The sequence below is a fragment of the Dryobates pubescens genome, chromosome 4 (genome assembly GCF_014839835.1).
Source record: "Dryobates pubescens isolate bDryPub1 chromosome 4, bDryPub1.pri, whole genome shotgun sequence".
In the NCBI taxonomy this organism is placed as follows: domain Eukaryota; kingdom Metazoa; phylum Chordata; class Aves; order Piciformes; family Picidae; genus Dryobates; species Dryobates pubescens.
Window position 1 is genome coordinate 188,336 of NC_071615.1, and position 27,483 is coordinate 215,818.

Sequence of the window (27,483 nt, forward strand, 5' to 3'; positions counted from 1 at the left end):
CCCACCATGGCCACTGGAGCACCTGCCCAGGTGCCATGGCCACAGGGTTCTTGAACATATTCAGGGATGGTGTTCTGATCCCTGACCGCTCTGGCAGCAAAGGAATTGTTCCTCATCTCCAACCTCAGCCTCCCCTGGCACAATTCCAGGCCAGTTCCTCTCCTTCTGTCACCTGAGCCTAGGGAGCAGAGCCCAAGCCCCACCAGGCTCCAGCCTCCTCTCAGGGAGCTGCAGAGGGCAATGAGGTCTCCCTCAGCCTCCTCTTCTCCAGGCTGCACACCCCTAGCTCCCTCAGCTGCTCCTCCCCAGCCTGGTCTCCAGACCCTTTCCCAGCTCTGTTGCCTTCTCTGGACCTGCTCCAGGACCTCAATGTCCTTCTTGGAGTGAGGGGCCCAAAGCTGACCCCAGGGTTTGGCCTCTTCTGCACTGCTTCTGTGCATGAACAGCTGTGTGTGACAGCCTTTGAACAGTCCTGCTGAAGGTCTGATAGCTCCTTCTTCCTAACCCTCTTCCTTTGCCCTGTTCCATTCCTACTGGGATTTCTCCTGAGCTGGCATAGATGTGGTCCCTGCTCCCGGGCAGAGGGAGTCTGTCCCTCTGCGTGGCTTAGGGGCTGGTCATGGGCGCTGGGAGCTGTCAGGCTTTGCTTGCAGAGCTCCCAATGGGCTGCAGAGCATGGAAATCATGAGAGCTGGGAAGGGAATGAGCTGCCCAAGCTGTTTCCCAGCTGCTGCCCCATGCTGCTTTCCTCCCAGCCCCCTTTATTTCTTCTATTTGTTTTATTAATCCACTCAGATAAACAGGAGTGAGGCAGCTCCAGGAGGTGGCAGAGCAGCCCAGCGGCAGGTCTTGGGAACACGAAGCCTCCATAGCTTCGTGTGGGGAAATGACAGGAGCAGAAATCTGCTTCCCATTAGATTTGCCGCATCAAGGACCTCACCTTCACTCCTGTCCTCTGGTGGCCTCCCAGGAGCAATGTGTGATGAGCTGGTCCCCTCCCTGCCTCCAGAAGCTTACACCCAGTCCAGGGAACCCCACTCCCAGGGGAGCCCCTGTCTCCCTTCAGCCTCCTGAGTCTTCATTCTGCTTTGAACAAGGCAGCATGGTCCTTGCTCAGAGCCAGAGGCATCTCCACAGCTTGCTTCAAAAGTGAATGGCTGGATTCTTATTCTCTAGAGTTGTGGAGAGTCTGGAGTTTGGGGATCTTATCAGTGCTTATGGGGATCTTCTTACCCCAGTTCAGGAGAGACAGGGATCAGCTGGAGAGAGTCCAGGGGAGGCTCCAAAGCTGCTGAGGGGCCTGGAGCAGCTCTGTGAGGAGCAAAGGCTGAGAGCCTGGAGGAGAGCGGCCCCAGAGGGGAGCTGATCAGTGCTCAGCAAGAGCTAAAGGAGCTGTGGGAGGCAAGAGGCTGGGGCCAGACTCTGCTCAGTGGTGCCCAGGGACAGGACAAAGCGCAGGGAGCACAAACTGGAACCCAGGAGGTTCCATCTGAACGCGAGGAGAAACTTCTCTGGTGTGAGGGTGCTGGAGGCTCCTTGTGTGGAGAGCTTCCAACCCTCCCTGGGCATTGTGCTCCTGGGCAAGCTGCTGTGGGTGCCCTGCTGGAGCAGGGGCTTGGAGTGGATGATCCCCAGAGGTCCCTTCCAACCCCCCTCGCTGGGATTCTGGGCTTCTGTGTGATTCCTGTTCTGCTCTTCAAGCTGTGGGCCCAGCAGTGTGGCAGGGTTGGGTAGCAAGTCAATGAGACTATTCATCTTCTTGTCCTGCTGCCTTGCAGTTAGGTCACAGCTGGATCTGGAAGCTCTCCATCGAGTGGCTGGGATGGCAGCAGCAGAGGGGCAGCCTCCTCACCCCTCTCCCTCATCCCCTGCCAAGGGGTTGGGAGCAGAGGTTGTTTAGTTTTTCACCCTATCTGCACAGACAGCCACTGATTCATGGGGCAGTTATTTTCATCCCTGTCACCCAGCATTCCATCTGGTTCAGCCCAGTGGTGGAGAAACACCAACTGCCTCCCTGGGCTGCTTGTTGCAGAGCAGTGGTAGCACCCTGGGAGCACACAGGAGCTGAGGGCAAGGCCAGAGCAGAATTGATTGCAACCTGCCAAGAGAAGGAGCTGGGGGCTTTGAAGTGCTCAGATAATCTTTCAGGTTGCTTCCAACCCAAACCATTCTATGATTCCATGATCATGAGACTGTTCCCCCCTACTCCAGAAGTTAACATGGAGCAAATGCCTCACTTTCTGCTGGGTGTGATTAGAAACAGTTGTCCAGGCTGTTTGTGGCTGTGAAAGACCACTCAGCACTTTCCACCACTGGGCTTCAGCCAGTTTCCAAATGTGGAAGGGACAGTTTCATCTTAGAATCATAAAATCCTAGAATGGTTTGGGTTGGAAGGGACCTTAAAGCTCATCCAGTTCCAACCCCCTGCCATGGGCAGGGACCCCTCCCCCCAGCCCAGGTTGCTCAAGGTCTCATCCAGCCAGGCCTTGAACACCTCCAGGCAGGAGGCAGCCACAGCCTCCCTGGGAAACCTGTTCCAGTGTCTTCCCACCCTCCCTGGAAAGAGTTTCTTCCTCATCTCCAGTCTCAGTCTCCCCTCGTCCAGCTCCAAGCCATTGTCCCTCAACCTGGCACTCCCAGCCCTTGTCAAAAGTCCCGTCCCAGCTTTCTTGTAGCCCTTAAGTGATTCTGGAAATTCCTCCTGCACGTGGGGTTCACCTGCCTGCTGTGCTGGGCTCTTGTTCCCCCCACAGCTGCTGCCTTTTGGTGGAGGCTGCGGAGCTGGTGGTCTCCCAGCCTCCAGATCCCCCAGTTTGAATAGGACCATCCAAGGTTTAATCCTACACTGGTGCCAGTTCCACTTGCAGTGGAGAGTGGCCTGTTGGCAAATTCCACAGGTCTGCAGACATAAAGCAAAGGCTGCAGCTCTTTCAGATGGATCTGTGTGACCATCCTTCCTCTGAAGTGATGGCTCACTGTGGGCCTGGAAGTGTCTGTCGGGGGCACTCTGACTGGGGCTTGCAGTAGGTGACCTTTAAAGGCCCTTTCCAACCCCAAGCACTCTGTGAGTCTCCATGCAGTTGGAGGTTGTCCTGGGAATTTCTGAACACAAAAGCAACTTGTGGTTCTCCTGCCCAGCCACTGTCATCTCCTCCTGTGCTGCGTTACCCTCTCTGGTAAGGTCACAGAATGGGTTGGGGTTGGAAGAGTTCATGGAGTCCAACCCTTAGCCCAGCACTGCCAGGGCACTTCTTGGCCTCCAGACCCCTATCTTTGTGCTGTACCAGCTGTGGCTGGTAGGAATAAGTGCTTACCAGTATGTCATGGGCTCTGTGGCGCTGATGGAGCCTTTAGCAGCTCCTCTTGTAACCCAGGCTAGAGGATGGCACTTTTGCCAAGGGAAGAGTCAAGCTGTGGGGCAGGAACCATCAGGTGTCTGAGTCAGTGACACACATTGGTCCTCTGAGCTGCTTCTCTCTCTTCTGACCTGCCCTGTGGTGTTGACTGCTCTGCCTGGATCCTTCTGGCTCAGTGTCCCCTCAGATTACCAACGGGCAGGTGGCCTTCTGCAGCTCTCAGGCCAGGTCTGAAGGGCTGGTAGATAACCAGGGGGGTGTGCTGCGAAGGAAGAGTGAGGAGCTGGTGGTCTGATGGATACTGAAATCCCTCAGGAACTAAAAGACTCTGTTGAGCACAGCCTGTGACACGTGGCTGGAGCTGTTGTTATTGTCATAGAGGAGCTGTGGATGGCATCTGGCCCAGGCCTTTCTCATGCTCAGGATTCTCTCAAATCCCCTCCCCCTACTGGTTTTTTGTTGTTGGTTTTTTTCTTGAAGGGGCCTCGATGTCTGGATTGGATTCAATGATTTTGCAAGCCCTGGAGCACAGCAGAGAGGAGAAGGATTTAATCTGGAGAGCTGTCAGAACTGGCTGCCAGGAGAGCCCCATCCGTCCCACGCTGACCACTGCGTGCGGATGGGCCCCGCGGGGCAGTGCAACACCGACCTCTGCATGGCCAAGCACAGCTACGTCTGCCAGTACAGGCCCGAAGGTGGGCTCTGCTGCACGGGGGCAAGCAGCTGCCCTGCTCCCTGGCACGTGCCAAGGAGAAATAGGGCTGCATGGAGGGGATCATCCTGAGCACCACCCCCAGAGCAATTGGGAGGGGCAGCAACTGCAGTGTTCCCAACGGGCCCCCTCCAGTTCTGGGCTTGCCAGTTAAGGAGGACAGGAACCTGCTGGAGCAGGTACAGCAAAGGGCTATGAAGATGCTGAGGGGACTGGAACAGCTCTGTGAGAAGGAAAGGCTGAGGGTCTTGAGGGTTTTTAGTCTGCAGATCAATACTTACAGGTTGGGTATCAGCAGGATGGGACCAGGCTTTGTTCAGTGGTGCCCAGTGACAGGGCAAGGAGTAAGGGCACAAATTGCAGCATCACAAGTTGCATCTAAACATGAGAAGGAACTTTATGTTGAGGGTGGTGGAACCTGGAGCAGGCTGCCCAGAGAGATGGTGGAGTCTCCTCTGGAGAGCTTCCAAACCCAGCTGGATAGGTTCTGAACCTGCCTGGACACCATGCTGTGCAACCTGCTTTAGGTGAACCTGCTCTGGCAGTGGGGCTGGAGTGGATGATCTCCAGAAGTCATTTCCAAGCCCTATCATTCTGTGATTCCATTTGACTGGTGAACTTCCAGAAACATGGCCTCAGGCTACAGATAAGAATTTGGCCCACTGCAGTCTTTGCCCTCAGTAAAGCAGAGAGAGGAGCAAAGCTCTGAGACAGAGCTTTGGAAATGGCTTTTTGCTTTTATTTGAGCTGCTGCCAGGATATGAGGCCCTGGTGCCACTTGCTGTCCTTTGTGAGAGGCTGTCTTGTGGCTTAGAAGATTGTAGAGGCCTGGAGGTCATGAGGTGTGTGCTGTGTGGCTTTGTGTTTATGCAGCCTCTCAGATCTCCCAAAGCTTTGTAGGGAGTAAGAAAGGGAAGCAGAACATGAACTGTAGGAGGAAGCGTAGGAAAGAAGGAAAAGCTATCACTAGGAGGAGAGCTCAGTAGCCCTGGGAGCTGGGACAGCATTAGCTGGTAGTGTTCAGTCCCCAGAGCCTGACCTGGCTTTGAATCATCCAGAAGTGTTTGCCACTGGTAGAAACCAGCTGGTCCTGGCCACGTTTCCCATGATCCAGGGGGCTGGGAAGTGCACCTATGCTCAAAACCTCAAAGTAAATGATGGGCGTTGGAAGGGAGAAGCACTTGCAGGGTTCCCAGAAGTCAGGGTTGCTGAGAACTGCAAATGCAGAGACTGCTGGTGTCAGAGCAGCTGTAAAGGGGGAAGAGGGAAACAGCAGGATTGCAGCAGCTGCCTCTCCAGTGGAGCTGGAGCACTGCCACAGCTTTGCTGAGTGGTGTGAGCAGCGTGGGGGGAATCTCTTCAGGCCTTGGTGAGTCTCATGGGCTCTGTTCAAATGTGTCCTTTGCAAACAGGAGTTCTCTTAAACGCCAAAAACTTCTTTGTGGGGGACCCTGCGTTTGAGGCGCGCGAGGCTGCGAGAGCTGCGGCCGAAGAGGTGGCGGCAGCTCCACGGCAGGCTCTGGAGGTAAGCAGCGTTCGCTCAGCCTGCTGCTCCCTGAGCCCAGGGAGATGCAGCTGGTGAGAGCCTGGTTTGTTCTGCAGGTGCTGGTGTTCCCAGAGCTGCCATTCAGGCATGAGGGCTATCTGGCTGCCCTGGAGTTGGTGACACAGGAGCTGCAGCAGCCTGTTCAAGTGAGGTTCCAGGTGCACAGACCCACAATCAGAGAAGGTGAGGCCTTTCCTGCCCACACTCACGGGCAGGAGAGCTGATGCCGTCGGGGCTGCGTCAGATAGAGCATTCTTGGCCATTGGTGCCTTGTCTGTCTTCAGAGCAGCAGCCTTACAGGATAAGAGATTTGCTTTGAGGGGACTTGCAAAATCTGCAGGGGTGGTTGGACAGCCTGAGGTTGCCTTGGAGTAGTGATTGTTCTGGGGAAATTAATCAGTCTCAGTCTGAGAAGAACTTGTGTGTGTAAGGAGCACGTGTGGAAGTGAGGTCGTCTTCTGAGCTGGACTCCTGTGCTGGGGAAGACATGACGTGGCCGAGGGGAATGTTCTGGTCCCTCTGGCCCCCCAGGTTAACAAGGAAGAATATTTTCCTGAGCCCATTCCTTCCCCATGGATGAGATAATCCAATAAGCTCTTTATTCCTTGTACACAAGCTCAGCAGTCACAGCTCTGGCAACAAGGAGTCCTGCAGCAGAATGTTTGCTCTTAGCTGTAGAGTTGGCTGGTTACAAAAGGACCTTTTTTTGACACTGCAAAGCTGATCCTTTGACAGGGAAACATTAACTTAAGAGAAGTTGCTTAATGTGTTTTGAGTGTCAAAGCCAAGCTCTGCTCTTGCTTGGACTGGCTTTGGCTTCAACAGAGATGCCTTTCAGATTGCAAAGTGGTGGTGTTCTTAGAGGGAGAGACTTGGTGCTTTGTGAAACAGGACCCTTGGCTTTCCTAGCACCAGGGCTTGGTGTAGGTGCAGCTTTTACTGAGCACAGAATGGGGTGGGTTGGAAGGGACCGCCAAAGCTCATCCAGTCCCAAGCCCCTGCAGGCATCAGGGACATCCTCCACTGGATCAGGTTGCCCAGAGCCTTGTCCAGTCTGAGCCATCCTCAAAGTGGAAAAAACCAAAAAGGTCAATTTGAAGGAAAGGAGAAGTCCTCTAGAAGTGTTCCTGTGAGAAGAGTGATTGTTGCTTTCTCTTTCACTTCTTCCAGACTACCAGGAGGGAGAAAATGCCACAGAACCTTTTCACACTGCTCAGGATGATGGCAACTGGACGCTACTTGAATGTCCTCCTGGTTTCCAGTGGTGTCATTTGACTAATCTGTGTTTGTCCCTCCATGAGTGCTGCAACAAGAGCGAGTGTGCCAACAGCTCTCTTGCCAGCAGCCCTGCCCTCCTGGCCCTTCAGCAGGATGAAAGGCAGCTCAGCTATGAACTCATCAAGGACTTCCTCTTTACACTACCAGCTGGCCCTTCTTCCCCATATCTGGTCAGTGTTTGTTATCTGCTGTACATGGGAGTAGGTGGGGCAGTGTCCTCCTGAGTGCTGAACTGTCCCAGCTTGCAGGGGGAAATACCAAAGTCCAGCCAAATGAAGTGACTTGCCCTGTGTCACACATGCCACCAGAGGATCACAGAATGGAAGGGACCAGCTCCCCTGCCAGAGCAAGGCCTAAGGCAGACCTAAGGGAGGTCACACAGGAACACGTCCAGGCAGGTTTTGAACATCTCCAGAGAAGGAGGCTCCACAACCTCTCTGGGCAGCCTCCCCCAGTCTTCTGACACCTGTAAGATCATCAAGTCCAACCCTTAACCCAGCACATCCAGGCCACCACTAGACCATGGAATCCCAGATCTTTTGAGGTTGGAAAAGGCCTTTAAGGTGTAGTCCAACCCTTACCCCAGCACTGCCAGGTCACCACTAAACCATGGCCCTCAGCACCACATCTCTGTGGCTTTGAAGCTCCATTCAGAGATGGTGAAGCATTTCTATCTTCCCCAACTCTTAGCCATGGACTTCCTGCAGGATCCTGCTGCAACAGCAGAGTTGGTCAGAAGGTTCTGCAGATGTCCTAGGCTGTACCCATCACCCTCACACAGTGGAGATGGAGCAGAAAGCAGTTTCCATGCCAGCACATGTCAGAGTGGCGGAGGAGAGCAAGGTGCTGACATGTCTCCTCATGCTGTGGCTGCACCTGTGGCTTTTCTGTTGGTTTCCACTTGGCAGGGCATCCAGCTGCCTTGCCCAGGCAGGAGTTGGGTGCTGAGTCCTCTTAACATGAGACATAAACCCAGGAATCTCTCCTCCTCCTGCAGGTCTCATTCAGAAAGGAGAACATCTTGGTCAGGGCCGAGGATATCTTCAGCATCCAGCATGACGCAGGCTCGGGCTCGCTGCTGCGGTGCCAGCCGAGTTCCACCTCCCCTTACAGAACCAACATCCTCAGCACAAACTCTTCAGCGTGGGCACGAGGCCTGCCCCGGGGCAGGCTGGGTGGCTCCTGGCTGCAGGACACCGTCTGCTCGCTCCGCGTGCGCTACGCCCAGGAGCAGCTGGTGCCGGTGCTCCGGCCCCGCAACGCAGGCCTGCAGCGGCCAGGTCCCTACACGCTCAGAGCCAGCGTGGGCAATGGCATCTTCAGCACCAACCTCTCCTGCAGCTTCTGGGTAGCTTCCCGGGTGTCTGGCTTGCGTGTCATCCACCCTGCTCCTCAAGGCAGCAAGGTCTACCTCCCATCCAACCACACCACCCTGGTCGTCAAACTCTCCTCGGGGGTGAATGCCACAGCGAGCTGGCTGGGGGACAACTACACCTTCCCCTTCGAGGGCTCCTGCCCAGCAGCAATCGCCCAGCTGACAGCAGACTGTGCCAGGGAGACTAATGACACCTGGTTTGCTGTGGTCTCCCTGAGGGGCCTCAGGGAGGGGGTGAGCACCCACGTGCTGATTGCAGAGAATGTGGTGAGCTGGCAGAACATCACCATCACAGTCAAGGTGGAGGAGCCCATCCGTGGGCTGAGGGCCACCCCTGACCCCGAGAGCAGGGTCCTGCTCAACACACGAGTGGTGAGTGCTGGCTGCTGCTTCCTGCTGGGTGGGTGTGGCTCGGGAGGAGAGCCAGGGCTCAGCTCCACACCCATGAGCTGGGGCCCTGCTTGCTGCTGAGGCCATACAGACAGCCTGCTGTGGGCACAGGAAGGAGGCGCAGAGCCCTGGTGCTCTGCAGCTAGAAGGAGCTCAGCTGACCCTTCACTTCAGTCCCCTCAGCTACAAGGCAGCACCTCCTGCAAGGGGCAGGCTGGCTTTGCAGCTCCATAGCAAACCAGAGCCACCTTTGGCTGGTCAAGATGGTTATTCCTTTAGGTGCTTAGATTTGTTCTACTAAATCCTCACACCCTATAATGGTTTTGGTTGAAAGAGACCTTTTAGATCATCCAGTCCAACCCTTACCCCAGCACTGCCAGGGCACCACTAGACCATGGCCCTCAGCACCACAGCTACACAGCTTTGGAAGCCTTCCAGGGATGGGGACTCCATCACTGCTCTGGGCAGCCTGGGCCAGGGCTTGACAACCTTTTTGAGGAAGAAATTGTTCCTTACATCCAACTTAAATCTGCCCTGCTGCAACTTGAGTTTTTTTCCTCTTGTCCTATCAGATGATTGAAACAACTAAAATATTCCATCCATCCATGTCTGGTAGGTGCAGCCTCTTTGGTCTCCAACCCCCACTCCCCTCAGCTACAGCTGAACCATGGGGAACTGTTCAGGAACCGCCTGTTGGTGACTCTGAAATGCTCTGCTCACCCTCTGTCTGCTTCTGGCAGATCCCTGTGCCTCCAGTATCTCTTGCCCTCACCCTTCCTGGCTGCCAAAGAGGCACTGTATGAGTGAGGAGGAAGCCCACCCTGTCCAGTGCAAGTCAGCCAGCCACTGGGTCAGGCACCATGCATGGATGAGGGTCAGAGACTTTTGAAGCTAAAGCTGAGTTGTTCCTGCAAAGATCTTCAGAAGTTTTGTAGCCATCAAGAGAGAAACCTGATCCCAGAGCAGGAGGCTGTGGGGCAGGCAGCTGGGTTCTGCTCGCTGCTCTGCTCTTCATTCGGGGAGTCAGGGTCCGAATTTCCCTGCCAGCAAAGCCACAGCTGACCTTGTGCCTCAGTGTCCTGCTCTAAGTACTGGTGTGTGATGCCTCCTGGTCTGGCTCTGCTCCCTCTCCAGTTCAGCTGGAGATCTGGGAGGCACTGGAATGCCTCTCTCTTGCCCTAGTCTGAAGTGTTCTCCTGCCTTTCAGAGCTACATCCCCGTGATGGAAGCTGGGTCAGACGTGACCTTCCGCTGGACAGTGGATGACAAACCATCCTTCACTTTCTACAATGTTGTCTTCAATGTCATCTACCAGAGCCCAGCTGTCTACAAGCTCTCGGTGAGCCCAGGCCCTTCCCGTGGCACCATTTCTACCCTGCCCTCGCCCCACCCCGCCAGCTGAGCAGGACACTGCCTGGGTCCGGAGGGGGAAGGGGACTCAGTTCTGTTGAATGTTCCCGTGTTGTGAAAGGAGAGGCATGAGCAAGGCCAAAGTATCAACAGCTGGACTATTTATTGCATAAATAAAATGGAAATAAGGAGGGGAGAGGGAGAAAATAGGGAGAGAGAGAGAAGAGGAAAGGAATTATGTTACCACACCCCTCACCCCCCCCCCCCCCAAGACAGTTTGAGTCTGTGGAGGAAAGGTGCTGCAGGAGATGCTGAGTTTGTGGAGAAACAGTGCTGAGGCTTTGGCTGGAGAAGAGATGTGGTCCTCTGGGCAGCCTGGGTCAGCTCCATGAGTTGCAGCAGGCAGGACTTAGGACACGGAGAGAGGGTTCAGTCTGCTTCCTTCCTTCTCAGCAGCATGGTCCTTCTTCTGTGTTTTTCTTCTACTAAGTCAGTAGTGGTCAAATCTTTTATACAGTTTTTTAGTCCTTAGGCAAGTGACCAGGTGTTGGTCCCCAGGACATCGTTCTGGGAAATCATCCTTAGGTAAGTATCCAGGTAGAGTCCCCCATGAAGTCTTTCCAGGTGTCGTTCCCCAGGAAGTCTTTCTGTGTATTCATGTGAGTTTGGGCAGCAGTCTGGATGGAGGGGGGGAGGCCTCCACCTCCTCCCTTTCCATCTCCCTGCCCACACACTCATCACACATCAGGAAACAGGTGGAGAGTCCATTGCCTCACCATCCTCCCTTCCTGGGGGTATCTGATAGCTGAAGGCATGGTGGCTGGGTCCTTGGGCCATTGCTGCAGGCCAGTGTTCTCACGATGCAATCGCAAGGTGATTTGCATCCAGGATTGGTAGACAGGATTCCTACATGATCTTTGCACCTTCTTTCCAGTGGCTGTGCCCAACAACATATTGTCTGGGCAAGCAGCAAGTGATTTTGTCTTTGTTGAGTCACACAAGGAGGGACAAGCTTTAGTCTCTCACCAACAGGCAGCAGGGATAGGGGAGGGCAGAGTTGAGGCTTTCACTGAGCTGCTCCTGCCAACCTGAAGAGAAAGTTTTTTCCTGTCCTTCCCTTACTGCTGACTTCTGTCTGCCTCCTCTCTCTTTGGTTTCTCACCTTTTCTCCATCTCCTCTCTGGTCATGGAGTGTCCTTCCTCCTCCCCAGCAGCCGTGAGGCAGGAAGCTGCCACAAGCTCCTCTGGTCTCTGTCCTGTTCTCTTGTACTGGTGCAGGCCAGAGTGCTGGGTTTTGTCACGACCCTAGAAGAAGGGTGGAGTGGAGACCCTGGGCAGAGAGAGGTATCTGCTATGGAACAGGAGTTTCTCTCTGGCCAGAGCATCTTTGTGTCATGCCCTGCCCTGCCATGCAGAGCCCTAGTTGGCTCCAAGCTGTTTAACTGCTGGTGGGACACCAGCCCAAGCTGTTGCCTCTGCCTTCTTGCCCCAGAGAGAGTGCTTCCCTGACCTAAGCTGCTCACCTGCCTGCTGGAACCTCCTCAGTAGAGTGAAGCCCCAGTCCTAGGAGAGTGGCCAGCAGAGCTAGGTGATGCCAACTGTGTTCTTTGTCCCACTGTCTTCCCCAGCTCACCGCCTCCAACCACGTCAGTAACTTCACAGTCAATTACAATGTCACAGTAGAGATGATGAACAAGATGAAGAACCTGACTGTGTTGGGTGTCCTGCCAGTGCTCCCCCAGAACAGCAGCGTGGAGCTCACAGCCAGAGTTCAGGTTGATTCTGCAGTGGAAGCCCTGTTCCTGTGAGTCCTTTGCAAGTTGCTCTAGCTTTGGGTCTTGCTGCACCATTTCTCCTGCCAGGGCCAGCTGATGCCAAAGGGTCACCTGTTCTCCTGCAGGTATGCTGCAGGCACCTGCCCAGCTCCCCTGCTTCAGGCTGAAAGACCTGGGATCGGCACATGGCCTTGCCCTTGGCTTCCTCCTCTTCTTCCCAGTGCTGTGCTCTTCTCACAGGGACTCCTCTCACTACTTTCATGTTTGACACGATGCCTCCTCTGGAAACACGACCCCTAAGCCTGAAGGGGGCCTAGGCCCAGCCAATGTTGCTCTGGAATGTTCATGGTTCTCCTCTTGTGCAGCTTCACACAGTTTGCTTATTTCTGCAGGTGGGACTTTGGTGATGGTGTCCAGGAGACATGCCTGTTCAAACCTCCCTACAACAAGTCCTTCCTTGTTCCTGACCCCAGTATCCATGAGGTTGTGATTGAGCACAATGTCTCACACATCTATCAAGACCCAGGTATGCTCAGCATGGTTCTGAGGGACAAAGGGGCTCAGGGGGTAACTCCATCCTGTCACTGTTGGAGAGGAAGAATAACAACTTCATTTAGAAAGTCTACCATGATACTGACCTATGGAACCTTGGTGGTGCTGAGCATCTTGTATGGATGTGGCTCCTGAAGTGCTGGAAAATAGTCAGTGGTTACCCTTCTAACTGCAGTCATGAAGTTGTTCTGAACTTCCAGCAGCTGATAGGATCTTCTGTTTGTGGAGCTGGTGGGAACACTCATGAGAATAAGTGGTAACCATGCTGAAGAGAGCAGCAGGTCAATGACAGATTGCTTGAAGGGCCACAAAGATGCTGAGGCACCTGGAGTGTCTGAGGGGAGGAAGGGCTGAGAGCCTGGAGAAGAGCAGCCCCAGAGGAGAGCTGAGCAATGCTCAGCAAGAGATAAAGGCTGGGGGGCAAGAGGCTGGGGCCAGGCTCTGCTCAGTGGTGCCCAGGGACAGGACAAGGGGCAGGGGGCACAAAGTGGAACCCAGGAGGTTCCATCTGAGCAGGAGGAGAAACTTCTTTGGTGTGAGGCTGCTGGAGGCCTGGAGCAGACTGCCCAGAGGGGTTATGGAGTCTCCTGGTCTGGAAAGCTTCCAAACCCAGATGGATCCTGGGCAAGCTGCTGTGGGTGCCCTGCCTGGTCAGAATTCTTGCTGGTCCTGGTTGGAGGAGAGGAGCTCAGGGTGTACACAGTGCAGAAGGAGAGTCCCTATCATGCTGCCCACACTGCTGCAGCACTGTTGCCGCTAGCATCTGCTCATGACTGCTCTTTTTCTGCTCTCTTCCCACACAGGTGAATATGTCCTGATGGTTCTTGTATCAAACCAGTTTGAGAACCTCACCCACTTCACCCCAGTCCATATCCACAGTTACCTGGTTGATGTGAAGGTGGAAGCAGAGGAGGATGTTCTGGTTGTGAGCCGTCCAGTCACCTTCAGAGCCAACCCACTGCCATCTCCTTATGGTGTGGTGTACACCTGGGACTTTGGAGATGGGTCCCCACCATCCACAGGGAGCCAGCCCACAGTGACCTACAGCTACCCTCAGAGAGGTGTGTACAACGTCACCCTGACTGCAAACAACACCATAAGCAGCGTGGAGGCAGTGGAGACGTACCAGGTGTTTGAAGAGGTGACTGGGCTCCAAGTCTCCGCAAGGGAGGCAGCAGAGTTGGGGGCATCTGTGACCTTCAACGCCTCTGTGGAGACAGGGGACAGCATCACCTGGACCTTTGACCTGGGGGACGGGACAGTGCTGAGGAGCCTGACGCCTGTGGTGGAGCACGTCTACGTCAAGGACGCCAACTGCACCGTCACCGTGACCGCCTCCAACCCAGTCAACAATGTCTCCCGGGCGCTGCCGCTCCGTGTCTTTGTCCTGGAGGTGCTCAGGATCGAGCCTGCCTCCTGCATCCCAGAGCAGCCCGAGGTGCAGCTCACCGCCTATGTGACAGGGGACCCCGGGGACTACACCTTCGACTGGACCTTTGGGGACGGCTCCCCCAACGTGTCGGTGCGAGGGGCGCCGGTGGTGAGGCACAACTTCACGCGCAGCGGCACCTTCGCGCTGTCGCTGACGCTCTGCAGCCGCTCCAACAGGGCTCACTACTTCACCAGCGTCTGCGTGGAGCCGCCGCTCGCCAACGTCACCCTGCTGCCGCCCAGGCAGTTCGTGAGGCTGGGAGAGGAGAGCAGCTTCCAGGTCAGCGCCCTGCCCCCCTACCACTACCGCTACCGCTGGGACTTTGGCAACAACGACTCTGCCAGGTCCGGCGGCACGGAGGTGACCTACACCTACCGGAGCCCGGGGGTGTTCCTGGTGACCGTCACCGTCTCCAACAACGTCTCCTTCGACAACGACACAGCCTTTGTGGAGGTGCAGGAGCCGGTTGGGGTGGCCAAGATCGACTACAACGGGACAGACGTCTTGGAGGTGAACCAGATCTACCTGTTCTCGGCCACCATGAACGGCACCAATGTGACTTACTGCTGGGACTTTGGCGACGGCACTGCCCAGCCTGGCCGGGTCACTGCCCACGCCTATGGCAGGACAGGCGACTACGCCGTCAGCGTGCTGGGCCGCAACCACGTCAGCTTCAACCAGACCATCCTGCACCTCACGGTGAGGCGGCGGCTCCAGGGGCTGACCATCAATGCCAGCAGGACAGTGGTGCCATTAAATGGCTCGGTGAGCTTTGTGGCCACCCTTGTGGCTGGCACCGCCACCCGCTACTCCTGGATCCTCTGTGACCGCTGCACTCCTATCCAAGGCTCCTCCACCATTTCCTACACCTTCCGGTCTGTAGGCACCTTCAATGTCATTGTGACAGCAGAGAACAAGATCAGCTCCTTGCAGGACAGCATCTATGTCTACGTCCTGGAGCAGATTGAAGGCCTGCAGGTGGTCAGCAGTGACCTGGTGGAGGGCCTCTATTTCCCAACTAACAAAACACTGCACTTGCAGGCAGCGGTGAGGGAGGGCACAAACATCTCTTACAGCTGGGTGGCCCAGCGGGATGGCAACGCTGTGCAGACCTCCACGGGGAAAACCTTCTCCTTGAGCATCCTAGAGGCTGGAAGCTACATGGTCTACCTGAAAGCCACCAATATGCTGGGGTGTGCAACCACCAACAGGACACTGGAGTTCATTGAAGCCCTTGGTCTTCTAAAGCCTTGTGCCTTCCCCAGCCCAGCAGCCATCAACGCCTCTGTCAACATAAGTGCCACCATAACCAGTGGCACTGGCATCACCTACGTTTGGTACCTGGTAGATGGCTTCTCTCAAGTCACCTCTGAGCCCTTCATTATACACTCCTTCCAAAGCCCTGGGGTGATGGAGGTCATTGTTGGTGCAGAAAACAAGCTGGGCTCAACCAATGCCTCAATTGAGATCTGCGTGGAGGAGGTGATTGAGGGGCTGAGCATAAGCACTGCAGAACTGGACTGTAGATATGTGTCCTCAGGCTCCACCGTGGTCTTTGTGGGGGAGCTGCAGAAGGGGACCGCAGTGACATGGCTCTGGGAGGTCCCAAACGGCACCTTGGCTGGCCAGTCCGTGGCAGTCACCCTCCCCACAGCAGGGCTTTACACGGTGCACCTGAATGCGTCCAACGACATCAGCTGGGCCTCGGCCAGCAGGAGCATCTCTGTTCTGGACAGGATTCAAGGCCTGGAAGTTCTTGCCAGCAGGAAGGTGGTGGAGCCAGGAGAACAGGTCACCTTTGTGATCAGGATGTTGTCAGGGACCTCTGTGAGTTACTGGGTGAGCATCAGCGGGGACTACTCCGTGATGCTCAACAGCTCCAGTTACACGCACCGGTTCCCCAAGAGCGGCGACTACCTGGTGACAGTGACCGTGCAGAACCAGATCAGCATCGCCCACGCCCAGCTGCTCATCTCTGTGCTGGAGCCCATCCGTGGTGTCAGGCTGCTGAACTGCTGTGAGGCTGGCATCCCCACGGGCACGGAGAAGAGCTTCAGTGCCCAGGTGGGCAGCGGCTCCCGGGTTTCATTCTCCTGGCACTTCTCCCTGTGGAAATATCAAGGTCCATCTGTGGTCACCATGGCAGGAGAAACTGTTTCCTACACTCCAGAAGCTGCAGGGCAGCTGGAGATTCACCTCCATGCCTTCAATGACTTGGGAGGTGTCAATGTCACCAGGACCATCCAGGTCCAAGACCCAATAGTCAAAGTCTCCCTGACTGCCTCCAACACCTTTGTCAACAGGACAGCACTGTTTGAAGCGGTGGTGGTGCCCAGCAGCAGGAGTGTGGAGTTCCTGTGGACCTTTGGGGATGGCTCTGCTGCTCAAGTGACCAGGGCTGCAGTGGTCAGCTACTCTTACCTGAGCCCTGGGGACTATCTGGTGGAGGTGAATGCCACCAATCTCATCAGCTTCTTCATAGCCCACCTCACTGTCACTGTCAGAGTCTTGGAGTGCGAGGAGCCTGAGGTGGAGTTAGCCTTGCCCCCTCAAGTAGTCATGAAGAGGTCCCAGAGAAACTACCTGGAGGCACAGATTGACCTTCGAGGATGCATCAAGTACCAGACAGAGCACCTGTGGGAGATCTACCGAGCACCCAGCTGCCTCAGCTTGGAGGCCTCCAGCAGGATCCACCTGCCGAGTGTTGACGTGAACAGGCCCCAGCTGGTGATCCCCAAGCTTGCCCTGGAAGTTGGAAACTACTGCTTCAATTTCATTGTCTCCTTTGGAGATACCCCACTCTCCAAGAGCATCTTTGCCAATGTCACTGTGATACCAAGCAGGCTGGTGCCAATCATTGATGGAGGCTCCTACCGTGTGTGGTCCAACACCCAGGACTTGATCCTGGATGGGGAGAAGTCCTACGACCCCAACTTGGATGATGGTGAACAGACTCCACTGCTGTACGACTGGTCTTGCACCTCCTCCTCCAAGGTAAGGGTAGTTATGGGCAACCAGAGAGAGGGAACCTTTGGGAGCTGCACATCAGCTCCACACAAATGTGGCTGCATTGAAGTGGTATTGAGGGAAGCTTTTGGGAGCACCTTTAAGAAAGCCACTCCAGAAGGAAGGTTGCAAAGGTTTCCCAGTTCCCAGCTTAGTGCTTTACTAGGAGGCTGCTAGAACACTGCAACAGGTTGCCCAGGGAGGTAGGTGGGACCCCCATGCCTGGAGATACTCAAGGTGAGGCTGGACAAGGCTCTGAGCTCTCCTGTTACCCCACCCCACTTCTTCATCTTCCCAAAGCAGCTCCTGCTCCCTCTACACCATCCTCCACCCTGCCTAAACAGCTCTTGCTCCACAACCACCATTCTTGCACCCATCCTAGAGACAGGGGCAAGACCTCAACCAACCCAAGATACCACACAGAGGAGCTCAGGCCCAGCCAGTACCCATAGGTGGTGTTGGAGTAGCAATCAATTCTAGCCCTAACAGCCGGGGGGCCACCAGGCCCCCCGGCCTTTTGTCACCACCACCATCACCCAGTGCACACCACGGGGACTCCATGGGTACTCACCAGAGATGAGAGGAGGATCCTCAGCCCAGATGGGCTCAGCTTAGGGCTGCTGCCCTTCCTGGTGGGGATTAAATAGGGGAGTGGGTGGGGAGGGCAAAGTGGCCACAGCTGGGGTGGGAGGAGACTCCAACAGAGCCCAGGTGCTGTGGGTTTGAGGGGAAAAGGGGGGGAAATGGGGCAGGTGGGATAGAAAAGTGGCAGAGATGGTGGGAAAGGAGAAGATTTTAAAATAACTTTATTTTCCATCAGTCTTCCATGATGCAGCACTGCAGCTCATGGTTTGCTTTGCCTCCATACAAAAACAACAGACCCATCCATGCTTCACAAAACAAAGCACAGTGGTGGCTAATACAGTGAAACCTTTCCCTCAGTATCATTCTGCTTGCCAGGAAACCCTGTGCTGTTCAGATCAAAATAACAAGTTTTAACAGCAACAAAAACGTTCTCCAAGAGTGAATTTTCTCCCTGCATAGCAGCAGACAACACCAGGATGCTGAAGGGACTGGAGCATGTGCCCTGTGAGGAGAGGCTGAGAGCCCTGGGGCTGTTCAGTCTGCAGGAGAGAAGGCTGAGAGGGCATTTAATAAATGTCTATCAATATCTGAGGGCTGGGGGTCAGGAGGGAGGGGTCAGGGACAGGCTCTGCTCAGTTACACCCTGGGATAGGACAAGGGGCAATGGAGATTAAACTGCAGCACAGGAGGTTCCACCTCAGCATGGGGAGGAACTTCTTCACTGGAGTCACAGAGCCCTGGAGCAGGCTGCCCAGGGAGGTTGTGGAGTCTCCTTCTCTGGAGCCTTTCCAGACCCCTCTGGATGTGTTCTGTGTGACCTGTGCTGGATTCTGTACTCCTGCTCTGGCAGGGGCTTGGACTTGAAGATCTCCAGAGGTCCCTTCCAACATCTTATGATCTAGGGAAGGATGTCCCTGCTACCTGCAGGGGATTGGGCTGGGTGACCTCTGGAGGTCCCTTCCAACCCAAACCATTCCATGACTCTGTGAAATGGTTGTGAAGAGCTGTGCAGTAGAGGCTGCTGAGGTCAAGTTGTAGTTGGTGTTTCCCTTGTACTTGGCCTCTGGGTCATGGTTTCTGTGTGGCTCTATGACCTTCCATGACCTGAAGGAATTAGAGCTGCTGATCACAGCTGAAGGTTCTGGTTCCTCTCCCATTAACAGATGAATGTTTCTGATTCCAGCAGGGGCCAAAGTTAGGCTCTGAAGGAGTCAAGTGACCGCAAGCCGTGGTCACTATGGTCACTGTCCTCATACACTGAAATAGTCTAACTCTAGAGGGACAGAAGGGCAAGGAGGAGCTGTCCTTCAGGTTGTGACAGGAGATCCACCTCAGGAGGGGTTTCTGGTGGGATTCTTTTGACTATTAAAACTCATTAATTCCTATTTTTACCTCAAAGGAGAAAGATCAGGAGAGTTTGAACCTCGTGTGAGCTTTTTGTCTCATTTGCTGTTTGATGAGGAATTGTATTAGTGAAGAATTAAAGTGGGGTTGGACTGGATGGCCTTTGGAGGTCCCTTCCCACCCCAACCCTTCAATGATTCCATGATTAATTGCTGTAAAATAAGAGTTTGAAGCTCACCTGAGGGCATCCCAAGTGCTGCTTACTAACCAGCTTGCTGTTGTCCACACGCCACCTCGTCTGTGCCCCCCAGGGGTGGCTCTGCGCAGCAGGGTCTGTGGCAGTGGCTGTTGTGGACTGACCTGATGTGGACCCTTACCAAGGAGGGTTTGAAAGTTCTTTTCTCCTTGCAAGCAGAGCTCGGCTGCAGGGTGCTCTCTGAATTTCAGTGCCAAGGAAGGAATTGTCACAATTTCCAAAGCTGCCTTAGAAGCAGATGTGGAGTACACCTTCGACCTCACCATCAGGAAGGAGGGGATGAGTCCCGAGGCCACCAATCAAACCGTACGTACCGCGGGCAGCTGGCGCCTCCTGTCCTCTGGGCCTGCTGCTGGCCACTGCAGCTCCACAGCTCTGGAGCAGAGCGTTGCTGCCTCAGGACCATGCCCAGCCCTGGTGACTCCCCAGGCTATGCCCCCTGGCCCCATCCCAGAGCTGGTGCCCTGTCAGCTGGGGGTGTGGAAGCAGCGCTGCCTCCCCGCAGCAGCCAGCATGGGGAAAGCAGATTTTAGGCCATTGCTGGGGCTCCATAGCTGATCCTGCCCAGGCCATTGGAAGGAGCAGACATGGCCAGGCTGGAGGTGTGGGTGGAGGGAACCTCATGAAGTTGAACAAGGGCAAGTGTTGAGTCCTGCACCTGGGGAGGAGCCTCCTGCAGCAGGACAGGGGAGGGTGACCTGCTGGGAAGCAGCTCTGGGGAGAAGGACCTGGGAGTGCTGGGGGACAATAGGTTCTCCATGAGCCAACAATGTGTCCTTGTGGCCAAGAGTGTCCTGGGGTGCATGAAGAAGAGTGTGGCTGGAGAAGGACAGCCCCAGAGGGCAGCTGAGCAATGCTCAGTAAGAGATAAAGGCTGGGGGGGCAAGCGGCTGGGACCAGACTCTGCTCAGTGGTGCCCAGGGACAGCACAAGGGGCAGGGGGCACAAACTGGAACCCAGGAGGTTCCATCTGAACAGGAGGAGAAACTTCTTTGGTGTGAGGCTGCCAGAGGCCTGGAGCAGGCTGCCCAGAGAGTCTCCTCTGGAGAGCTTCCAAAGCCAGCTGGACACTGTGCCCCTGGGCAAGCTGCTGTGGGTGCCCTGCTGGAGCAGGGGCTTGGACTGGGTGATCCCCAGGGGTCCCTTCCAGCCCTCACCGTGCTGGACTCTGGGATTTCCCTGGTTTCATTTTACGCTGCCTTCGGCAACTCTTTTCACTTGTCCTGCCAAGTCCTTTTGGCTTCCTGCTTCCTTTAGACCTTGTGTTAGTCCCTGTCTGTGCAGAGTCTGCCTTGGTGACCCAGCCCTGCACAGTACTGGCAGCCAGTTCTGTGACTCTGTGACCACCAATCTGCTGTGGGAGGACAGCTCAGGAGTCCATGGGTGGTAGCTCTGTCCCTGTGTGCAGGGCTGGGCCCTTCACCTGTCACAGCACCAGGCTCTTCCCTGACTTTTTCCCCAGAGTGAGCTTCCCAGGGACTGTTCACAGTCTCTCTCCTCCTGGATGTTTCCTGGGGAGGTTTTCCTTCAGTGCACATTGTTTGTGTCACGTTAAGCCTGAGGCTGAGCTCATCTGCAGGCTGACAGCACTTCTGGCTTATGTCAGAGGCATTCAACGTGGTGCCTTTGGCATCAGAGATGGAGTTAGCCTGGAAGTGGAAACTCTTACTGCCTGTGTTTGAAACCAGAGCTGGAGGATGAAAGGGGAAAAAAATAGCCCTAAATTGATAGTCTTTCCAGGACATTCTGTACTATCTGGTTTCCATGCCTGAGCACAACACAGTGATTCCAGTGCACAGACTGCAGCAATGAGGGAAGCTTCTCTGTGCTCCACCTTGGTGAGGCCACTCCTTGAGTCCTGGGGTCAGCTTTGGGCCCCTCACTCCAAGAAGGACATGGAGGGGCTGGAGCAGGTCCAGAGAAGGGCAATGAAGCTGGGGAAGGGTCTGGAGAACAGGGCTGGGGAGGAGCAGCTGAGGGAGCTGGGGGTGTGCAGCCTGGAGAAGAGGAGGCTGAGGGAGACCTCATTGCTCTCTGCAGCTCCCTGAGAGAAGGTTGGAGCCTGGTGGGGGTTGGTCTCTGCTCCCTAGTCTCAAGTGATAGGAGGAGAGGAAATGGCCTGAAATTGTGCCAGGGGAGGGGTAGGTTTGAGATGAGGAACAATTTCTTTGCTTCAAGAGTGGTCAGGGACTGGCACAGGCTGCCCAGGGAGGTGGTGGAGTCCCCATCCCTGCGGTGTTCAAGAAACTGTGGCCATGGCACTTGGGGACAGGGTTTGGTGGCCGTGGTGGTGTTGGGCTGATGGTTGGACTGGATGAGCTTAGAGGCTTCTTCCAACCAAAATGATTTGATGCTTATGGTTCTTTTACACATCTGCCATATTAAACAGTGTCTCCAGGGCTGTCTTTGAGTTCAGAATATTCCTTATGCCAGGGCAGAGGGCTCTGCTGAGTGCTGGCCAACCTCATTTCCTGGGGACTGCAAGGAATTTAGATCAAGTACAGGGATCAGAGCTCAACAGCCATGGTGTGTGAGCCACCAGAGCTTGTGAAGCTCTCCTCTTCCTGAGTGCTTGGCCATGGAGGTGTGGTGCACATCTTGAGATGTGCAGCTTAGGTCTCAGCTGCAAGCCTAGAACAATGTTGGTTGGACTCAGTGACCTTTAAGGGAGCCTTCCAACCAGCATCACTCCATATTTTTGTGACTCTGACTTCCTGGTTCTCTGAGCACACCACCCCCTGAAAAAGGTGGCTCCTGCAGGCTGCAGAGCAAAATGCACAGTGGGAGCTGGCTGTCTTTGTCGCCTTCCTGTCTCTCAGAGACATCATAGGCAGTGTCATCATAGGCATCATAGGATGATGGTGATGATGGTTCTGCACAGGCAGGGCAGGTCCTGAGGCATGGTTCTGGTCTGAGGTCAGTAGATTAGCATGGAGGCAGCAGGACCATGCTGGGTTTGAACAGGGCAGCACATCCTCAGCAAAACCCAGGCTCTTGATCCTGCTCTGGACTGGAAACACTTCCCATTTAGCAACCTTCCAAGTCAAGGACAGGGACCCACAGTCTCACACTCCTGTGTCCATTGCAGATGTGCTCTGGCCCCACCAGGTCAGTCACTCCACATCTGCAGAGGGAGGACCAAGAGTTTGGCGCACAGAAAACAAAGGAGAGCTGCAGCACCTTCCCAGGGCAGGTGCTCACCAGCTGTGTGGGCTTTCCTGCTCCCAGTTAGACTGCTCCTCTTCTCCAGACTCAGACATGGATCCCCTTTCTCCAGGGCTGACAGCTGTCCTAGGATGGTGGAAGCAGCAAAGTGCTCCGATTAGCTTCATCCCAAGCTGGACTTGCTGGCAATTCAGCACAGGGTACTGGAAGGACCCTCTGGAAGTGATTTCTCTTGTTAAAAAGTATAAATCAAGGGAATCCAGAACTGCCTGGGTTGGCCCAGCTTGGGACTGTGTGGCTCTTGCAAATGAGTAACAGGAGAACTGGGCAGAGTGAGACAAGTGAGGCAGCTTCACCCTGAAATCCTTTGGGAATCCCTTTCAGCTGTTCCCTTGCACAGACTGGGCTGGTGCAGAGTGATTCCCCTTGCAGAACCAAGTGCTGAGATATCTTCTTCCCTGTTGGATGGCTGTATTTTTGTCTCAGGCTTTCTGATTGAGGCTCTTGCTTCCCCAGGTATTCATCAAGAGGGGGGGAGTCCCCATTGTGTCCCTGGAGTGTGTTTCCTGCAAGGCTCAGTCTGTCTATGAAGTCAGCAAGAGCTCCTATGTCTACCTGGAGGGGACCTGCCAGAACTGCCACAACGACTCCAAGCTGGGGGTATGACCTTACAACATCATTGGGCTTTGCTTCATCTTTGGTGGGCTTCAGGGAGAAGGGGAGAGTTAGAGAGGACAGGGTGGAAAGAGCTGTGTGGGAACTAAAGTCCTGAACCTAAAGTGCTGTAGCTGCAAGGAGGGGGAACAATCTGTGAGCATAAATGCAGCAGCAGGCTGGGTCTGGCTGAGGGGAGGCTGACACCTGGCTGGTGCTGGCCTCTTCATCCCAGCCTCTGGAACTGGCTGCAGGACAGCCTTGCAGAGTCACAAGTTTAGAAGAGGCCCTTGCCTGGTGTGCCATGGGGCTCCCATGTGCTGTGTCGTGTCTCAGCAGCACAGAGGATGCTGGGAGAGCCTGTGAAGCAGGGTCCCCATGTCCTGTAACCTCTAAACCCCTTGTGAGATGTCCAGAGCTTCCACTTGCCCTGGATTGTGACTGCAGGCAGCAGGACGTGGACTCGTGGCCTGTTAGTGCTCCACCAGTGTCTGCACCTCCCCCAAGGCAAGGCCTTGCTGTCACTTTCCAGCCAAGGCCAGCACTGACCAGCTGGTCTCACACCAAAGCCACTTTTCTTCCTAGGAGACATCTGCAGAGCATTTTCTTCTGCCTGCTGCTTGCTGGCTCATTCTGGTGGCTGAAGCAGAGGTGGTTCAGCCTCTTCTATCTCCCAAATCCCTCCCTAATTACAGATTCTGCTCCACAGCATCTCTGCAACCTGCTGAGCAAAGTAGGTCTCAGAGGTGGCAGTCCTGCGGTGGCAGCCAGCCTGTGCTGCTCCCATGTACCTGGATGGCATTTTCTGCTTGGCTTCTCACTGCTCCTTGTTATCCCAACTGTCCCTCGGTGCTCAGAGCAGTGACCATGCAGCACAGGTTCAGCCTGCAGCACATGACCCATGGTGTCCCTTGGAGACTCCACCACTGCTTAACTTATTTCCTCTGTTTTGTGTCCTCTATTATGAAATCTTCTGCTGGAGGGTGATGTAATCCCAGAGCCCAAAGTAGATCTCACAGTGGAAATATTCCCACCAGACATTTTGGAGAGGTTCCAGTCCTTGTTGCTGTAGCACACAAGCCTGAAAGCTGAATGATCAACTGCAGCTTTGGCAGCCTCTCCCCCTGGAAATCTGCTCCTTGATCAGAGGCTCAGCCGAAAACATTTTAAGGACATAACTCCAGATTTAAACCAACCCTCTCCTGTCTTCCCCCCACTTCTCCACAGAGATGGGCAGCACACAGCTTTAAAAACAAGTCCCTCATCCTGGACAAGAGAACCACCTCCACTGGTGACACAGGAATGAACCTGGTGCTGAGGCAAGGGGCTCTGAAGGACGGGGAGGGCTACACCTTCACCCTGCACATCACAGACCTCACCACAGGGGAGCAAGGCTTCGCCTCCATCGACCTGCTCCCCAACCAGCCACCGGTGGGAGGCTCCTGCCAGCTGTCTCCCAAAGGCCCCCTCAAGGCTCTGATGGCCAAGGTGCACTTTGAGTGTGCAGGTGAGAGCGCAGGGACAGCTGTGCTGGGCACCTGCCAGCCACCTCCAGCTCTGCTCCTCAGGGTCAAAAGGTTCTCATGAGCAGCATCTCACCAGCTGCCCTGCTTCCCAAAGAGAGACCCAAACGATTGTGGTGTTGGAAGAGGTCTTTAAGATCATGAGGGACCTGGGGGTATTAGCCTGGAGAAAAGGAGGCCAAAGGGAGGCTTCATTGGCCTCTGCAACTCCCTTCATGGAGGCTGGAGTTAGGTGGGGGTTGGGTTCTTCTGAGAAACAAGGGATGGGATGAAAGGAAATGGCCTCAAGTTGTGCCAGGGGAGGGTTAGGTTAGAGATTAGGAACAGGCTGCCCAGGGAGGTGGTGGAGTCCACATCCCTGGAGGTGTTCAAGAAACCTGGGGACATGGTTTAGTGGCCAGGGTGGTGCTGGGCTTGTGGCTGGACTGGATGCTCTCTGAGCTCTATTCCAACCCAAGCCATCCGTGAGTGTGGCGGCTGCAGCCCCAGCTGTGCCCCTGCCCACTCTGGCTTTGCTCTGCAGGCTGGCGAGACTCAGAGGACGCGGAGGGGCCTCTGGTGTACATGCTGCTGGTGTCGCGCCGCAGGCCTGGGCACTACCACGAGTTCTGCGTCTACAAGGGCAGCCGAGCCGAGCACGGAGCCTTCCTGCCGCCCGGCTTCCGCGACAGCGGCTTCCTCGTCTCCGTCTCCGTCCTGGTCCAGGACCAGCTGGGCGCCACCGTGGTGGCCATTAACCGGTAAGCCCCACTGCTGTTAGGCTGGGCTTGGCCAGGCTGGGCTCCTGGGGAGGCTCAGCAGAAGGAACAGAGTGTGGATCATTGCTCGACAGGGAGACACTGCCCTAAGCTGCAGCTTTCCAGACCACCTTCATTCCCTGGTGACACCTTGCTCTGAAGGCATCGGCTCACTTTGTGGTCTGTGCCCCACCACCTCCTCTGCATCAGGAGCCCTTAAAGCAGAGGGAATTAGCAGTGCTGATCGAGAGGCTGGGGCCAGACTCTGCTCAGTGGTGCCCGGGCACAGGACAAGGGGCAAGGGGCACAAATGGCAACCCAGGAAGCTCCATCTGAGCAGGAGAAGAAACTTGTTTGGTGTGGGGCTGCAGGAGGCCTGGAGCAGGCTGCCCAGAGAGGCTGTGGAGTCTCCTTCTCTGGAGACCTTCCAGCCCTCCCTGGGCATTGTGCCCCTGGGCAAGCTGCTGTGGACTGGATGATCCCCAGAGATCCCTTCCAACTCCCCCATGCTAGTATTCTGTGAGAGCTGGTGGCCCCAAGCTGTGGTGCTGTGGGTGGCCTGGTGTCCCACTGCTTATGTAGCCAGGGTGGGAACTTGGACTTCCTTTCTTCTCTGGGCTCAGTGTGTCCCCTCCACGTGCAGCTTCACTGAGCAGGACTAGTGAGGAACCAGGCTTCATGTCTGTGATGTTCCTCCATAGACCTGCTGCAAACTGGGCACCAGCACAAGCATCAGCAATCTTGTCTCTGTTGTTGAACCACCTTCTTCCCACCTCATCTTCCTTCCCAGCTGAAGGGCAGGTTCTGCCTTCTTCCCCCTGCTCCATTTGATAGCAAGAATTTAACTCCAGTGCCTCTTCCCTTGGCAGCTCCATGGAGATCAGCTTGCCTGAGGGCTTTCCCAGCCTCTCCCACTGGCTCTACAATCAAACTGACACTGTGCTCCAGGGCTTAGTGAAACAAGGGGACCCTCAACAGGTCATTGAATACTCTCTGGCCCTCATCACCATCCTGAATGAGGTAAAGCAGCTCTCTGCCCAGGAGGGGCCTCCAGGAATGTTCTTTGGCCAGGCTGTCCTCCAGCAATGCAGTGACATGACTAATGCTGCAGCTTTTGATGTAAACCCATGGGTGTGCATGCTGGGAGCTGGGCTGGAGCAGGGCCCAGGCACCAAAAAGAGTAACGAGCTCCAGACAGACAGGTGACCAGGAAAAGCAGAAGGGTTGCAATGTAAAACAGAGGTCCCAGAGCAGGTGGTGACCTGGGTATCTCCCATGCAGCTGCTTTTGTGTCCTCACACTGAGAGAGTTTTTCTTTGTTGCCAACCTCAAGTCTAATTCTGCATTTAGAAACAGAAACCTTGGCCCAGCTTCCTCCACCTCCTCCATGCTTCCCCTGAGCACCCACCCCACTGCAGCTCAGCAGGGCTGGAAACTCCCTGTAGCTGCTCAGGTGTTGCCCTTCCTGACCCTGCCTGGCTTTCCTTCCCAGTACGAGCGATCCTCGCTCCTGGAGCCGGAGGCTGGGAAGGAGTCGGAGCTGCGGAGCTGGACGCGGAACAACATCACCGAGACCCTGAACGCCCTGAGTGTGAACACCCTGGATGACATCCAGCAGATCTCTGCTGCCCTGGCACAGTGCACGGTGCGCTGCCCACCACCCCTCCTGCTCTCCCAGCTGCAGAGAGATGTTCTGCAGTGCTGCTCCCGTGTCTCTCCCCGCCTCATACCACGCAGCTACCTCTTGCTGCCGTCGTGAAGGTGACTGTGGTGGTGTCCTGTGTGTGTCAGCTCCTACCACTGACTGCAGAAGCAGAGTTGGTTGGAAAAGACCTCCAGGCTCAGCCAGTCCAACCACAGGCCCAGCACCGCCATGGCCACTGAACCATGTCCCCACGTGCCGTGGCCACAGGTTTCTGGAACGCCTCCAGAGATGGGGACTTCCATCACCTCCCTGGGCAGCCTCTGCCAGTCCCTGACCACTCTTCAAGTAAAGAAAAATTTCCTGATCTCCAGGGCTCTTAGAGCTGCCTTCCAGAAGCTGAAGGGATCCTACAGGAAGGCTGCAGAGGAACTTTTCATCAGGGTGTCCAGAGACAGGACAAGGGGGAATGGTTTGAAGCTGAGGCAGAGCAGGGTTAGACTGGAATTGAGGAAGAAGTTCTTCAGTATGAGGGTGGTCAGACTCTGGCACAGGCTGCCCAGGGAGGTTGTGGATTCCTCCTCTCTGGGGGTGTTCAAGGCCAGGCTGGGTGAGGCCTGGAACAGCTGAGTCTATCTGAGAGGTGACCCTGCCCAAGGCAGGGCAGTTGGGGAAGGTGATCTCTGAGGTCCCTTCCAACCTGAGCCATTCTAGGATTCTGCAGTTAAAAGAAAAGAGAAATAAGAGCTAGGCACAGGGTTATGGCAACAGCTTCCACGTGTTGCCTCAGTCCCTCCCATCCAGC

General features: G+C 55.3%; 1 protein-coding gene across 1 annotated transcript in view; it reads left to right on the forward strand.

Moving 5' to 3' along the window:
- The window catches only part of PKD1 (polycystin 1, transient receptor potential channel interacting), an 88,647-nt gene that overhangs the window by 37,987 nt on the left and 23,177 nt on the right, over positions 1–27,483 (forward strand). Inside the window, exons 7-21 of the mRNA XM_054180250.1 lie at positions 3,837–4,051; positions 5,481–5,593; positions 5,671–5,797; positions 6,785–7,062; positions 7,890–8,639; positions 9,865–9,996; positions 11,636–11,811; positions 12,175–12,308; positions 13,138–16,760; positions 19,117–19,263; positions 22,639–22,782; positions 24,004–24,283; positions 24,823–25,039; positions 25,906–26,056; positions 26,529–26,681. Coding sequence (XP_054036225.1) covers positions 3,837–4,051; positions 5,481–5,593; positions 5,671–5,797; positions 6,785–7,062; positions 7,890–8,639; positions 9,865–9,996; positions 11,636–11,811; positions 12,175–12,308; positions 13,138–16,760; positions 19,117–19,263; positions 22,639–22,782; positions 24,004–24,283; positions 24,823–25,039; positions 25,906–26,056; positions 26,529–26,681 — 6,640 coding nt within the window. The remainder of the gene's footprint in view (positions 1–3,836; positions 4,052–5,480; positions 5,594–5,670; positions 5,798–6,784; positions 7,063–7,889; positions 8,640–9,864; positions 9,997–11,635; positions 11,812–12,174; positions 12,309–13,137; positions 16,761–19,116; positions 19,264–22,638; positions 22,783–24,003; positions 24,284–24,822; positions 25,040–25,905; positions 26,057–26,528; positions 26,682–27,483) is intronic.